Source organism: Anopheles nili, chromosome 3 (genome assembly GCF_943737925.1).
Source record: "Anopheles nili chromosome 3, idAnoNiliSN_F5_01, whole genome shotgun sequence".
NCBI classification, from domain to species: domain Eukaryota; kingdom Metazoa; phylum Arthropoda; class Insecta; order Diptera; family Culicidae; genus Anopheles; species Anopheles nili.
In genome coordinates this window covers 66,522,822-66,537,738 of record NC_071292.1, presented here as the reverse complement: position 1 = coordinate 66,537,738, position 14,917 = coordinate 66,522,822, and the positions used below count along the sequence as shown (strand labels likewise).

At 50.2% G+C, this 14,917-nt stretch overlaps 2 protein-coding genes across 2 annotated transcripts; one reads left to right on the top strand and one right to left on the bottom strand.

Annotated features, from left to right (window-relative positions):
* Positions 1 to 711: 711 nt before the first annotated feature.
* On the bottom strand, positions 712 to 4,365 carry LOC128724843 (uncharacterized). The gene is made up of 4 exons (XM_053818564.1): positions 4,362 to 4,365; positions 1,361 to 3,732; positions 1,158 to 1,290; positions 712 to 1,091 (listed from the first exon to the last, which is right to left on the bottom strand). Exons 1-4 carry the CDS (start codon positions 4,363 to 4,365, stop codon positions 712 to 714), a joined length of 2,889 nt encoding a protein of 962 aa, XP_053674539.1.
* Positions 4,366 to 5,226: 861 nt separating this feature from the next.
* LOC128726833 (cytochrome b5-like) lies at positions 5,227 to 5,667 on the top strand. The gene is made up of 2 exons (XM_053820668.1): positions 5,227 to 5,478; positions 5,548 to 5,667. Exons 1-2 carry the CDS (start codon positions 5,227 to 5,229, stop codon positions 5,665 to 5,667), a joined length of 372 nt encoding a protein of 123 aa, XP_053676643.1.
* The last annotated feature ends 9,250 nt before the right edge of the window (positions 5,668 to 14,917 follow it).

Below are 14,917 nucleotides of genomic sequence, written 5' to 3'. Positions count from 1 at the left end.
GGGATATAGCACGACGGAGAAGAAAATAGTCCAACGTTCGAATCACGCTTCCAGCGTGGACAGGAACGACATGTACTCTTACTCGCCGTGGCAACAAGAGAACACGAAAAAACGCAAGCATACGGATCAAAAAACTAACAGCATGTGTGTGTTTTTTGTGTTATCTAAAACGAATCGCCACATTCGTGCTCTGCATGCTCGGAAGCGATGTTACGTGAATTAAATATGGAAAATGTCTACGAAATAAAATCAAAGTAGCTAATGTTATAAACGGTAAAACAAATGGCTCTGCTTACGTTACTTATCGCTAAAGGGGGAGTCCTTCCCCGGGAGGTTAGATCAACACGTTAATATGCTACGGTTGGCGCACATCAGATCATGTCTGGCTGTGCCGGTTGGTTAAACATACTCTACACATTGCTTGCGCACGAGGCGCTGCGCTATCGAACTGAAGCCGACGTAGGGGAACTGTGTCCCTCGCGCCAGTCGGAGAGCTACGACAAGTGGCCGTCTACGACCGACGCCTTTCTATGGACACATGGACCTATGGACCTTGTTGGTCTTCAATCATTCAAAGCAATATTTACAATGAAAAGCAAAATTAATGCACACGATCGCACGGCCACGGCCTGTAAGCACGTGGAGGATCTGATTCGTAGTGCGTGCGCTACAAACGGAACGCTCTAGTTGGCCGACATTCGAGTCGCCGCCTTAAAACGGATGCACCAGCTCCGTCTGGTGGTGGTGTTGATGCCGTTCCGATTTTATCTGCTTAATCTGCAACCGGTCGGTACCGTTCACGTGGTACGAGATGGTGGCGGTAGTGGTGGCCACTCCCTCCACCGCTGCCATGGCCGCTACGACATCACCCGCGGCCAGCGCCATGGAACTTCCTGACGAGCGCATCGGTTCGCGACGCTTGCGACTGTCGCGGATCATGTTTTGCCGCGAGTGCTTGATGAAGCTTTGGATCGCGGCAAAGATCGGTTTCTGGTTGGTTTCCGCCTCCTCAGCGCTCTTGCCGAGGTTGAGCGTTTTCGTCAGCAAATCGATGATGCCCAGGCTGTTGCCGAACACGTACTTCGTGTACTCTGAAAGTGGAGTAAGTGGTAGAGAGGGAAGCAAGCAAGCAGAAAGGCCAGAGGCCGTATACTCACGCCCATTGATGGCCGATTTGCCGCTCCAGCTGAACTGGCACAGGACCTCGTACGTGACGAGTGCTTCCATCATTCGCTTGATGTTGCGCTGGAATGGCTGCGAGTTGTGTATTTCTTGGTGTAACCGGATCATCTGTCGAATGCATGGGTAAATGGATTCAATTAGCTCAGGACCAAAAGTGCTCACAGCGAGCGATGGTTACCATTTGCAGCAGGAACTGCTCGTTGTCCGTGCAGTGATCGTTGAGATCGAGGAAATCGCTCACGGTACGGATCGGTAGCTCCGGAATGTCGGGTAATGAATCGAGCAGTTGGTTGCCGTTGGTGCCACCAGACGTTAGTGCCAGGTGCTGTTGGGTCTGCGACAACGGTGGAGTTGGCGATGGTGAGGGCACCGTGAGCGTCGTCGTGACCGGAGTCGCCGGAGGTTCCGTTTTCGGGTGTACCATCGATGGTGGCTCCGCGAATTGATAGTAGTGTGTGCTTCCGATTTGGGCAGTGACTTCTTTGGTCACTGACGATTGCACCGCCGGTTGATGGGGTACGATGGAAGCCGTCGATTGGCCACTGTGGCTCACGGAGGCGATCGAAAGGTTTGCCGTGGTGTAAACGTGCGCCGTTTGCGGCGCTGTTTGTGATTGAACCGACGGCGGATTGGCGGAGGTCGACGTGAGGAAAATCGCCTTCGGTTGAACCGTCGGCGAGGTGGCCGAGGAGGATGGAATGGACGCCGTGGGTTGCTGTGGTTGTGCAACAACGGTCAACGATGTCACGGGAACCATCGATCCACCGGTCTCGCCGGAAACCGTCGACAGTACCTGTTGCTGTTGCTGAACCTGCTGCTGGGCGACGTGATTGACCAGATCCGTTTCATCTTCCAGCTTGCCGATGAACAGCGAAATGATCCGCGTTAACCCGTCGACTTTCGACTCGACGCGGTTGAGGTTCTGATTGACCAGGTGCACCTCACGCTGGAGCGACTTGATCCGTTCCTCGATGATTTGGTAGCGAATATCGTTGCCATCCGCCAGCACAACTTCCGGCGCATCGTTAGCATCCATCTGTGCCTCGGAGATGGGTTCTTCCGGCGCATCAACGACCTCCGTAGTAAGCATCGCGTCCGGACCCACCTCCGTCACGTCGGCGTCTTCCGTCAGGGAAATATCCGGTTCCAGTTTCATCGCAACGGTGCCATCCGGCATGTCGTAGCTCTTGAAAAATCGCTCACTATCCCCGGTGGCGTAGTCTTCCTCACCCGTCCCAACCGTCAAGCCGTTCGCACTGACCAACAGCGCTGCGGAAGCGCCCCGGTGCAGGTGAGCTCGTACGCTTTGTGTCACCACCCGGTCGGTGTGTTCCGGTGGTCCTCGTTCGAGCCGTCGGTTGCGATATTTCGAGTGCGTTTTCAGGTGCTTCATGAGCCGGTACTGTTCGCGGAACGCTTTCGAGCAGTGTTTGCACTTAAACGGCCGTTCGCCCGTGTGCACCTTTAGGTGATAGGACAGCGTGTTGGAGCGCGTGAACAGCTTGCCGCAGTACGTGCACTCGTAGTTCCGATCCGTCTCCAGCTCATCATTCGCCGGTCGCGTGCTCATCTCAGCCGCAACCACGGCCGCAATGTCAGCATCCGCCGAAACCACCGTCGTCGTGGTGTGGTGATCGGTCGTATTTACAACCTCGATTCCGTCCGTTCCGTTCATGAGCGCATTTATCGTTTCCTGCAGCAACGGATCGTCATCCGTCTGCATCATGTGCAGCTTGTCCACGCTCGTGGACTCATCTACGACCGTTGCCACGCGTTCCTCGCCATGCAGCTCTTGCCCGTCCACGTGGTGGACTCCTTCTTCCTCATCCTCTTCTTCGTCGTCCTCTTCCTCTTCCGCTTCAACCTCATCCGGCTCGGGGTGGGTTGCGCTGCTTCCAGTGGTACTGCTGCCGCTGGAACTGCTGCTGCTGCTACTGCTGCTGTGGTTGCTGTTGCTGCTAGTGCTACTGCTGCTGCTGCTGCTGTGGCTGGTGGTGCTGCTATTGCTGCTACAGTGCGCCGTTTCGGTGGCACCGACCGAATCCACTATCATCATCGCGTTCGCTTCGTTATCTTCCGCCACATTCGTCCCGTAGCACCGCATCTTATCATCGGTCGCGTCTGGTGGCGTCGCCTGCGGTTCGGTTGTGTTGTGGTTCGTTGCGCTGGCAAAATCAATAACGGGCAAATCGCTCTCGTCCTTATCAGCGACATCGTACTTATTATCGCCATCCTCCTCGTCCACGGCGGTGGTGCCCGCCAGGGTGACGGTGATTTCGTTCATTAGCGGAACCGTAGCCGCCGACTGATGCGGGTGGATCGATGATGAAACGTCCTCCTCCTGGACGTCCACCATCTCGGCGGGGCTGCTGGCCAGCGCATCCGCCGTGTCCATGATGGCGCTTTCCATCGCCGTTGAATCCGTCGCTATGGTAGCGTATAAATTAGGAACCGTGTTTTGCCGCAATCCGAACGTACCCGTACGTATGCGTGTCATCGTTGCCCGTCGTCTCGATCCAGCCGTACTGCCACTGTCAACAGGCAGCAGTCCTACGCCAGCAACAATTTACGCGGTGGAACACCATTGTTTGCACAGCAATGAATGTACACGAAGGTAAAACGTCACAAAAGATAGTCTATTGCTTCGGGCCGATTTCCAGCAGATCGATGATATTAAAAACACACAATCCCCAAAAATGCTCCTTTTACGCGCGGCTGAGATTGAAATATTGTAATTCGTTCTACCGCGCACAATCGTTGCGTTGCACAAACTGCTATGACGACGGCAGAATGAGTTGTCCTTGCGGTCGGTGTAATGGCATGATAGCAGTGGGTTGTACGTTTTTTTTTCTACGTCGAAAAACACGTAATCTAAACAGCGCTTTTTTGCACCGAATTTTTCACCCTTCTGCTTCGCGTGTGTTCGCCTGCGATTGTGGACTACAACGGGGGTAATGGAATCGATTGATTTAATTACGCCAAGGGTCGCAGTGATAAGAGGAATACCTGAGGAAAACACTAATATTGAGAAAACATATCTTAACAGCTCACTTTTCGACACTTTTCTTTCGCTTCTTCTTGCGATCTTGCGCGAGGCTATTGTACGTGCGGAGAAACCAACTCTCCGGGACTTCTCTGGGTTAATTATGATAAGAATTTCTTGGCACTGGTGCACTAACGCATACTGCCATATTTTCGCTGCAGGCTTCCCTTCGAAATCTGAACGATATTTACTAAATGCAGATATTACAGGATTTACAGTTTTGTTTTGAAAATTTTTCCTATTGTGAAGTTTCTGTTGACGTTTTCTGCTGGGAGCTGTGTGTTTCCATTGCTAGATGCAAGAGTTCGAATCTCTGCCGATTGTTCTAAACATGGTGTTCCGTTGATAGCGGCTTGAAATCAGAAAAGTTCCCAAACAACAGATTTTAGATGAATTTTTAAAGAAAAGATAAGAAAAGAGAGGTATATATGATAAGATAAGGAAAAGGGATAGTAATCCAAATTTGATTTTCCATACTAAACTACACAATCTACAGATACAATTTGTTAGTACAACAGATTTGAAAAATACATGCGTGATGAATAGAAAATATATCTTTGTTCAAACCATGTTCTGCAATTTCTATTCTATTTTGATCAAATTAAAAACTTAAGCTTAAATTTTAATAATTTATGTTCTGCTTGAGAGTAAAGAAAACCTTCTCATTTGCACCTAACACGTGGTGCACACTTTTAGCACATGTTTTCCAAAATTTTTCAACATTTTCCCTCAAGAACTTAGTGACGTAAATCACCGTACTTTGGTTATCGTTTTTTGATGAACAGAACGTGCGGTAGGTCTGGAATGATACGCCCACAACAACCCTTCCGTCTTAGATCACGTACACTTATTGTCCATTCCGCAATCTACGCACGCGTCCCTGATTACACTAATCAGATTGCGGACAGCACCGTATAAAATTACTGTCCGCGTATCCGAAAGCATTCATTCGCAGATTCTCGTACCAAGTCCACGCAAAGCCAGCAAGTCGATTTGTAATAATGACCGGGAATCTAATCGAGTACACGCTACCGGAAGTGGCCTTGCACAACGGCAAGGAGGGCAATTCGTCGTGGGTCGTGATACGGGACGTCGTGTACGATGTAACGAAGTACTTGGAGGACCATCCCGGCGGTAGCGATCTCATAGCCGAGTTTGCTGGAAAGGACGGGACGAAGGAATTTGAAGATTTCGGCCATTCATCGGATGCGATACGCACGCTGAAAACGTTACAAATAGGAGTGTTAGTTGCCGTAAGTTTCAAAGTTTCCGTTTGACGCGCTGGAGGATTTTCCCATTGTGAGTTATATTTTCATTTGCAGTCCGATCAAGCTAAGAACCGTTCGGGCAGCACCCGGAAACAGGATGAGGCGTACTTGTCCCAAGAGGATGCCCTGAAGAGGAAGCGAAGCAAACGACGAATGTTCATTCTCTGCGGTTAATAATTGATGTGTAACGTTTAGCTAGAAATCCCAGGGAACAGTGTGATATACTATTAAGCATAAGTATTACTAGGTGTAGCCACAATGAATAGTGAATAATTTAGTACATTCTAATTTTATACATGAAATGAATATATTTTATTACAACTGAAATATAACCGTTGTCTATTTACCCACCATCGGTGTTAGAAATTTGGAGCTAAAAGAAAGCGTGATCATTCGATCAATAAATAAAGAAGTTTGATCATATTCGTTAATTTGAATTCGATAATTAAGCTACACTATGTTGTATAATATCAGGTATTGCTTTTCGTACATTCATTATTCTTTTGATAATTCCCGAAACACAGTTTTGAAAATGTATTTATTTTACGAAAAGAATATTTTAACACCCAATTTGATGTGGCGTATGTCTTAATACCGATACTGATTTTTGAATCTCATTCGAAGGTGTTTTAAGCAACCTTTTCCCACCGCGTCCGTGTAAGCGTGAACTTCTGTCGGCGAGCTCAGCCTGAATGGTTTGCTGGCAGTTTGTGGACGGGTAAAATATTTAGCGTGAAACTTTTGCCTCCCAGAACGTATGCCGGCAGGGCAAAAGTTTCCATCGATCGCAGCACATTTCCCGGCGAACCGGAAGCGGCACCTGACACCGTTCCGGGAATGGTTGCGGTTTGATTTAAGCCTGGCGGACGTATCGGGATTATCGATCGCCATTATCGGTCAGTGAAGTCGCTAATGCATGAGCAAGTTTGTATGTGAGTGATGTTGTGCCCGATATGCTACATTATTAAAGCGTTACTTTTGAGAACGCAGAAAAGTTGCTCCAGCCAAGCAATTAGTATGCATGTAACATCCTGTAAACAGAAGTAGCACAAGGTGCATAAATTGCACTGTAAACATAAAGTGTACATTTTCGATTAGATACCTCCCATGGTCTTTCACAACCAACGCCTGCAAAATGTCACAATACAGCAGGCTAACGAAATGTAAACTTAAAAATTGTTTATTTGCAGCGTTCAGTAGCTAAACATCGTTGCCTAAACAAATTGCTTCCGATATGCTGTAACGCCAATAAACATACCCATCCGCGGGCGGGCGAGTGTGCTTTTCGGAACCAGTAGGCCATGCCTTTATTGGCTGAGTTTTCCTCGCACCCGAGCGAATACCAAAAAAAAAACAGGGAAAGAAAAAAATAACGCCTGTTTATACGAGCGCTCAAGCGCCCCTTAGCAGCAGAAATTGAAAAATAAAATCACTCCACCAGCACCAACACCCGGTCGGAACAGCGTGCAGCAGCACACATGCGATCTGGGCAATGCAAGCCCTCCAAGTTCTTGCCGCAGTCAGCGCACTGGCCTGAGTGCAGCAAATCGCGCCCTTCCAATCCCAGCGAGAAGGCCGAGTTGCGCTTCACACGTCGTCGAACCGGCCGGTAGGGGTCGTTCGGGAAAAGTTCACATGACTTTTCTCCCTTCTCTCGGCTCGGCGTTCGGGGCAAGGTGAAGTGGCCACATAAATCATTAAAAAAAAGCTTCCCTCTTGCTCTCGCGCACGTGGGCCCAGGAGTACGCCACCGTGCAGGTAGCTGCAGCAACATGGTAAGGCTTCCGGTTCGCTGCAGGGTGCAGGCCATGCCACACGGCAACGGTTGCAACCTGCTGACAGCGAGCACTACCGAAAGTAGCAACTTTACTGTCTTACACGGTTTCGAAAGCGAGTGGAACAAGTTTTTATTTTTCGAGCGCTCTTTTTTTTTTTTTTTTTGGTTTTTGCTGCCCACCCTTGCACTCCCGATCCTGCACGGATTGTTTGGTTTTGGATGCTTTTTCCTTTAGTGTGTGTGTGTGTGTTACCATTCGAGAAAGAAAAACTCGCTCCCACCCGCACAGGAGCGGATTGGTTGATCCGCAAAAGGACGCTAAGGGCCTATAATGGATGAGCAGCTCGCCCTTGGCGACGACGATGGAGCACGAAGCGATAGTGCAGATAGTTTAGTTTAAAGTAAACGAGATGGCACCAGAGCAAGAGAGAGAGAGAGAGAGAGAGAGAGAGAGAGAAGCAAAAAAAAACCCGAGGGGTGGCTGTCGCTGACAAGCTATATAGGTGTAAAAGAGGAAAGTTTTAACGAGATTTCGGTCGTGTTTCTCACGCCCAGCTCGCCCACTGGAGGCTCTTAGTGTCAAATCAAATAAGTTCGATAGTCCCCGGGAACCGTTTGGCGCGTTGGTCTGCCGTCTGCGGCACCTGCCGCTGCAGTGAAGAGTAGTTTGTGGGGTTTTGTTATCGATCTTCGCCGCGTGCAAAATGAAAAGTCCAGCGTCCGGAAGGATGGCGATGCAGTTAATGGAAGTGGACGGCGTTAATACAACCCATAAAATCATGACCCATCGCTAGGGGGATGCCGCGTGTGCGCCATTTTGCGTTACACGCAGGGCAAACACCATTTTCCGCCTTGGTTCGATCGGGGAGCGAAAAAAAAAAATCCGATCCTGAAACGGTTCCACGGGATGGGAAGTTCGATCGTTACGGCGAAAGAGACTTGCCGATAAATCCGGGTACTTATGATCAGGTCCGCGCTTGGGCAGGATTCGTCCGCCGTCTCGGCTGCACGGTGCTCGAATTAAACTTTCAAAGCTGCTTGCTGGAGCGCGCTCGTTTGCACTCCGTTCTCGGGGACGACCCCGAGGAGGAAAGATGCTGCCTGGCCGTTTCGAATGGTGAGTGAAGGAAATAAAACTGAATATTCGCAATACCATTCGAAGGATTCAATTTCTCCTCGCGCCTCTTTGGTCGCCTCAGTGGCCGCCTCGTGGCGTTTTGTCAATCCAACCGTACGACCGGCCGGAGTGCCGTTTCGGAAAACCGTTTCACTTCGTCGTTGATTCATTATTGATTTCAGACTCAATGCCTTTTTTTTCTACATTTTCCTGCCGGAGGAGGGTGTGTGTGTGTGTGTGTGTGCTTCTAGCGAAAGGACACTGACACGGGGGAGTGAGATCGAGGGGTCCCGATCGATGAGAAGTCAAATAAATTCACCAACGTCAACCCGAAAGAGTCGTTCCCGGGAAAGAGCAAATTTAATTACGATGATTGATTTCGTGCACGACGTCGAAAGGTCAGGGGCACATTGGCCCCCAGGGGATACTGGTGGGGGAACGGGGGGGGGGAATTGTTTATGCCTAAAAAACGTAACCCACTTTTCTTGCTTGGGTACCCGCACCCGTCTCAGGTAATGGGGCGTGTGGCGCATCCATCTTTCGGGAACGGGTTTTAAAAGAGTTCAATTTAATTATCGACCTGCTCGAGAAGATCGACGTTTTTTGGAAGGTCTTGCCCAATTTCTGTCCAACCGAGAACGCTCCGGTGGTGAATTGTTTTTCTACAAATATTGTTTAATTGATTACCCGCTTCCTCCCCCCCATTCCGATGGGTGGGATGGGGCCACGTTCAAACGGAATCTATCAGCAACGTTGCGCCGAATCTAATTGGCGAAATGGCCAAACGTCAATATGCGCTAGCGTGCTACCGGCGCGATCTAACAACACCCCGGGTCCCGTTTGCTGCATCACCACCTGGCATCTGGCAATTTGGGAAACTGTACCTGTACCTGTACCACGAGAAAAAGTGAGGTTAGGTTTGGGACCACGAGGACGCGCGTTGGTAATTTTCCCCGACCAGTATTTACTCACATTCACGTGAGCTCGGGTGAGCGCGTGTGCAGATGTTAATGTTAATCGGCTGTTAATTGGATAGCTGATAAAAGGGGTGAGCGTGAGGCGTAGGTGATGAACATTTACGACTCATCCAACCCACCGCACCCGAGCCCAGAGCCAATTAACGGCCATTTTAAAGCCATACGATAACGCTTTCCCCCCCCACGAGTCGGTGCGAAAGAAGTGTCATTATTTTGAAAGCTTTGGCATGAAATAAAAACATGCCCATCGTAATCCCATGATGCGATGAATGATGTTTTTCCCACCCTTGCGGGCTTCCCCGCTGACAAGACATGATCAATATTTAACCCCTACAAAGCGTGGCACCGTGGGTGCGTGCGCCATGCAGGGAAATTAGCCCTTTACGAAAAACCACGTCACCCACTTGACGTGACGGGACGTCACCGGCATCGACGTGAGATTTGACGATGAAATCGCTCTGCTTGCTTCCCGTATGCCACCCCCTCCCCCACCAAAGCACGTGCAGGAAGCCATCGAAGCCAGATCGATGGAGCGCTTTCGTCACAACCGATGGCGATGGAAAGGACCCTTCATTTCCGTGAGTGGCATACGTCAGGCGCAGGGCGCATAAATTCGTATGAAAAGTAATTAGAATTTACAGCCTTTCCCCGACGCTTCAACGGCTTCACTTTGCCCTTCGCCTCGAGAATGGGTGACGGCTTGAATTAGGTGGTTGGTTGGATGTTTGCGGTGCAGCGTGGTGCACCTCCTACTTTCGCTCGTCCTTTCGGCTTGAACGGGTGCGCATGCAAAAACCAACCCCGGATGCATTCGGCGGGAAGATGCTACCGATGGCTGTTGGGGGGGGGGGGGGGGGGGGGGAGGATGTTCCGTTCCCGAGAGGTTAGCGAGTTACTTCAGTTCACATGGCCGCACTGACGCGAGCGTGCGTTATTAATGACGGCAGCTTACATGAGCCGTTCTGAATGGTGCGATCTTCCGGACGCCAGGAAATGGTGGAAACTTTTCAAACAACCAACCGAAAGCCACCGAACGTGGCGCGCGTTAATTCCCACCAGGCGTCGAGGGTGGCTGGCAGATGCTCCCGATTTCCAGGAGCAGCTGTCAAAGCGAGTGAACGGGTGGGGAGTATAAAGTGGGTGAAGCAAAAACAGAAAAAATACGAAGTAAGGATGTTAATAATAAACCCCATCAAGCGACAGCTGCGAGGCGCGTACCTAACGCAAGCGACAAGCCGAACTTTCCGGGGTCGGGGAAACATTTTCCGTTAATGAAAAAATATCGCACGTTTGGTGGGGCACTAACGGGTGCTTCTCCATGCACTGAGCCACCTTCTCTCCCCCACCCCCCCAACCCACCCATTCATGTGGGTGGCGGGGAGCAAATGTTATTTGTATGTATTCGCTTTAATTACCCGCGGCATCCGAGCCACCCGGGGCGCCATTTGCGATGATGAATATTGATAATTTGAGTGCCCGCGTGGTCGCGCGAACTGAGGGTGTTCTCCTCCCTCCCCCCCCCCCATTAAGGGGTGGTTGAAAACGGTGGGATGGTAAACGAGCCGCCGAAAGAGTTAGTCAGGATCCAGGGCTTAGCCTGTCACCCGGTCGGTCGGTCGGTCGAAGTGCAGAGTGGCTGGATGGCTTATAAATTGTCACACAAAAGGAGAGAGAGCAAAAAAAAAACACGAGCAAACGCGTGGTGAGCAGGAAAAAAAAATGGAAGAAAAATGTATGCACACTGATGGCACACGTTGGTGGGATAATTTCTCCCCGTCACCCTGATGGCCGGGTGGATTATGGCCGGCGGGGTGGTGGTTAATTTAATTTGCGATTTGTTAAATTAATACATATTTGTAGCCACGCTCGTGGGAGCTTCGGTCGTTCGTTTGGCGACGTGTTGATTTTTCGTGTGCACACGTGATTGGTGGGAGTACTCGGGAGGTCCTTAAATTATACCTTGTGGCGTGGTTTTGAAGACGTCCTGGTGTGCGAATACCACCACGGATTTACGCCGCAGTTGCTAAGCCGAAAATCTCAACCCCACCCTGGCAGGGGGGGAGTGACTTCCGTGCGCCATCGTTCCGTGCGGGTGATAGTTTCCATTCCCAGGGCAACAGACGGCAAATTGGCACAGCAAGGCGCCGGGCGCCTTCTTACCAAGCGATCCGAAGGCTCGGTTACGTCGGTTTTCACCCGAAACACGGCGTCAATGGTGGATGGCGTTCCGCGAATTGGGTGCCGTGTTTCGAGCAGCGGGCGATAAATTAAGCACACTAATGCATGGATTGAAAAGTTCTGCCACTCTCGCCCACCGAAAGGGCGCACTCAACGCTCCAAGATGGCGCGTTTCACGCTCGAGTTGGGCGGAAATCGAGTGTTGCACAAGATACCAGAGCTAAAATGGTGACACCGTCGGTTGGTCGACTGGGGCTTTTGGTTTCGGCCTGGTTTTTGCCCGGCCCCGTACGGCGACACCTACGCCGCGAGGACAAACTTTTTGAGCCACGCGGACGGGCGATGAATGGCTTAGTGTGCCAGTTTCATGCGTGTGTGTGTGTGTGTGTGTGTGCGAGTGGCTCAGATAAAGCTGTCATTGGTTGGAGCAGTGAGGAGTGTTGAGTTGTGTGACACCGGAAGGAGGCGATCGCGGTCGTGGTTTCGCAGAAAATTAGCTCGTGGAGGCGCTCAAGGATGATATTTCTGATGTGCACACGGGTGGTTTTTTGGCGAGCGGCTGTGTGTGTGTGTGTGTGTGTGTGTGAATTATGTGCCAAATAAGGAAACACAGCCCGGCAATTCGAGGAAACCCTAACACGAGTGTCGTTTCGGTGAAGTACGTCCATCACGATCGCATAATCATTGAAACGTACACCGTTGTGCGAAAGAGGAAAGACACACACACACACGCACGGATCCACATGCCGGAAGGTGTATTACATTGACGGGATGTGATGGAGCATGCTTTTTTTTTGCGCCACTGCCACCAGCCGCTTCCGGAAACAGTTGTAATTTCTGCATCAGCACTATCGAGCTTGTCATCGCGCACGTTGCACACGAAATATGCATTGCATCCCAGTAGCTCCATGGCCTACTGTGGTGGCTTTCCATCATTTCACTTCCCCACGGGCACGAGAAAAGGCATGGAGAGAGATAATAAAACTATCGCTTGGAAATGGTGGGGGGAAAAAAAAACAGCGCCATACGAGCTGCAGTTGAACCGGGCCGGGAAGCATGCTCGCGTTCATTGTCACATTTATTTAATTCTATATTGTTCGAAAACTTTCACGTTCCGGCGCGGGCGATACTTGCCCAACGGGTGGATGAGGGAATGTGAAAGGGCATGAAACACAAACCCTCAGCTGCTGTCCCTTTCTCTCTCTCTCCAGGCGCATTGTGTGCGGCGCTTTGCCTTTGGTCCCTTCGTCAAGCTTCGCGATCGGGGAACGGATGCACTGGAAAAGCGCGCCAGCAAGCTTCCTGTCTGCCTGTCTGTCTGTCCGACGGTCGGATGGGCGACCAGCGAGAAGGCACGAGAAGCGGTAGGATGAGACAGGATAGCGGGAGGATGTCCGCCGGTCGACTCTCGATCGGGTGCACGCTGGGCGATGAAATTGAAATGGGGAAGAAAGTGGCCATAATGCGTGAGTGAGAAAGCGAGAGACAGACAGAGAGAGAGAGAGAGTGCGATTCGGTGGTAAACTGTCTGAAAACGGGGACATGTTGCTCGTTATCAGTGTTGCCACACAATAAAAAAGTCCGCCACCGTGGGAACTTCATTCGGGCGTGCAGTGTTGCATGTTGGTTGCCGCTCGTGCCATACCACCTACGTTCCACGGCGTGAAGCGTGCTGGCTGGGTAAAACCACCGACCAACCATCCACAGATAGTGTCGAACGAGTCGAGAATAGACAACAAATAGAATAGATGAAGGGTGGAAACGAAAAAAAAAATTGGGAATGAAGGGAAAACCGGTAGTGCGCCGAGTTTGCATAACGGATGCTGCAACTACTCCTATTGACTGGCAACTTACTGGTAGTGTCGCGCCGTGTGTGCGTGTGAAGCTGAGTGTGATGTGAAAAAAAAAGCTCCACTCATGGGGCACGTTTTTGAAGAAGAAAACAGAGAGAGAGAGAGAGAAAGAGAGAGAAAAAAACAGCCGGGAATATGATGATGAAATATGAAAATCGTTTTGTTCATCTGCGATAACTTGTGCTGTTGAATGTGTCTCGTTGCGATGCGGGGAGGTTTTTATGAGCTCTCCTTCCATCGTTCCAACGAAAGACAATGGGCCCACATTTGTTGGTAAATTTTTGTTTCCCACCCACCGCAGTGCCGGCGATCCAGTGAAGACGAATTTGTTTGTGTGTGGGCATTGTGCTGAAAAATTGTTTCACTGTGCTGCAATAATATATCGTGAAATGTTCACCCTCCGTTGTGCATTACAGATTATTTGCTGTTATTTTAATCGCAGATATGTTAGCGTTGACCGACAATATACATTTTTTGTTCGTGTGATGGAGGCGCCTGGTGATGCATATTTTTCGATGGAGACGCATGGTGTTTTGTGCTGCATGTAAATTGGTTATTAAACCTATCATGATAGGATCTTGAGGAAGTTTCCATTTTAAATTCAGTGCATTAAAGTGCGCACTGCTTGCTTGGGGTTCTGCTTGTTTCATGCTGAATACTTTATCCGAGACTCCATCATGCACTTTGATGCAATTCAAATAATAGTTCAACTAACACCTTCCGGGGCTTCCATGCTTATGCGTGGCTGCTATTTTTATCGCACATATGTTTGCTTTGAATGAAAATACTAATCTTCGATTTCATTTGTGGCATGGAGACGTAGAGAGAGAGGCACCTTTTCGTCGATGGAGGCGCCTGGTGCTTTGTACCGCATGTAACTTGGCTATCAAATATTTCGCTCTTAAACTTCGATGCATGTTGCTGCTCAATTGTTTCACAATATGCATTACCACAGTTCAAAGAATGGTTCGGCTCACGGAGCTTTCATTCTTATCCGGGGCCTAATTAGAGCCAAATCACTCTCCACGGGCCATGGTGCTCAAACCGTCCTCAAATTATGTGCCACGCGTTAAACCATTCACGGTACGCAAACAATCGCATGCAGCGTGTTGCTCGGTGCATTGTGCAGCCGGTGCTCAATTATTGAGCGGCAAAAATGATGTGCCCTCCGTGTGCGCGGTGTAATTGGTAATTTTCGAAGTCATACGGGTGGATGACGCGAAAACGTAACCCACGCCACCCATAAACGCGATCGCACGCTTCGCTGCTAGCCTTCTCTCTCATTTGGCTAATAAGGCACGTGACGTCTACCGTCAAAAAGCTAATTATGTGCACATTCGATAAACTCAATAATCCCGCCCGGTGCTAGCGAGGCATGAATGTAAATTGGACGGCCGGAGCTGCCAGGTGCCGGGTTTGAACCGGTTCATCCACGGCTTCGGTTCGCTGCACCATCTTGGCGGGCCCAATGGTGCTCGGGTCGCGTGAAGAGCCGCCACACTGCCGGAACGTGTTGGAGAGG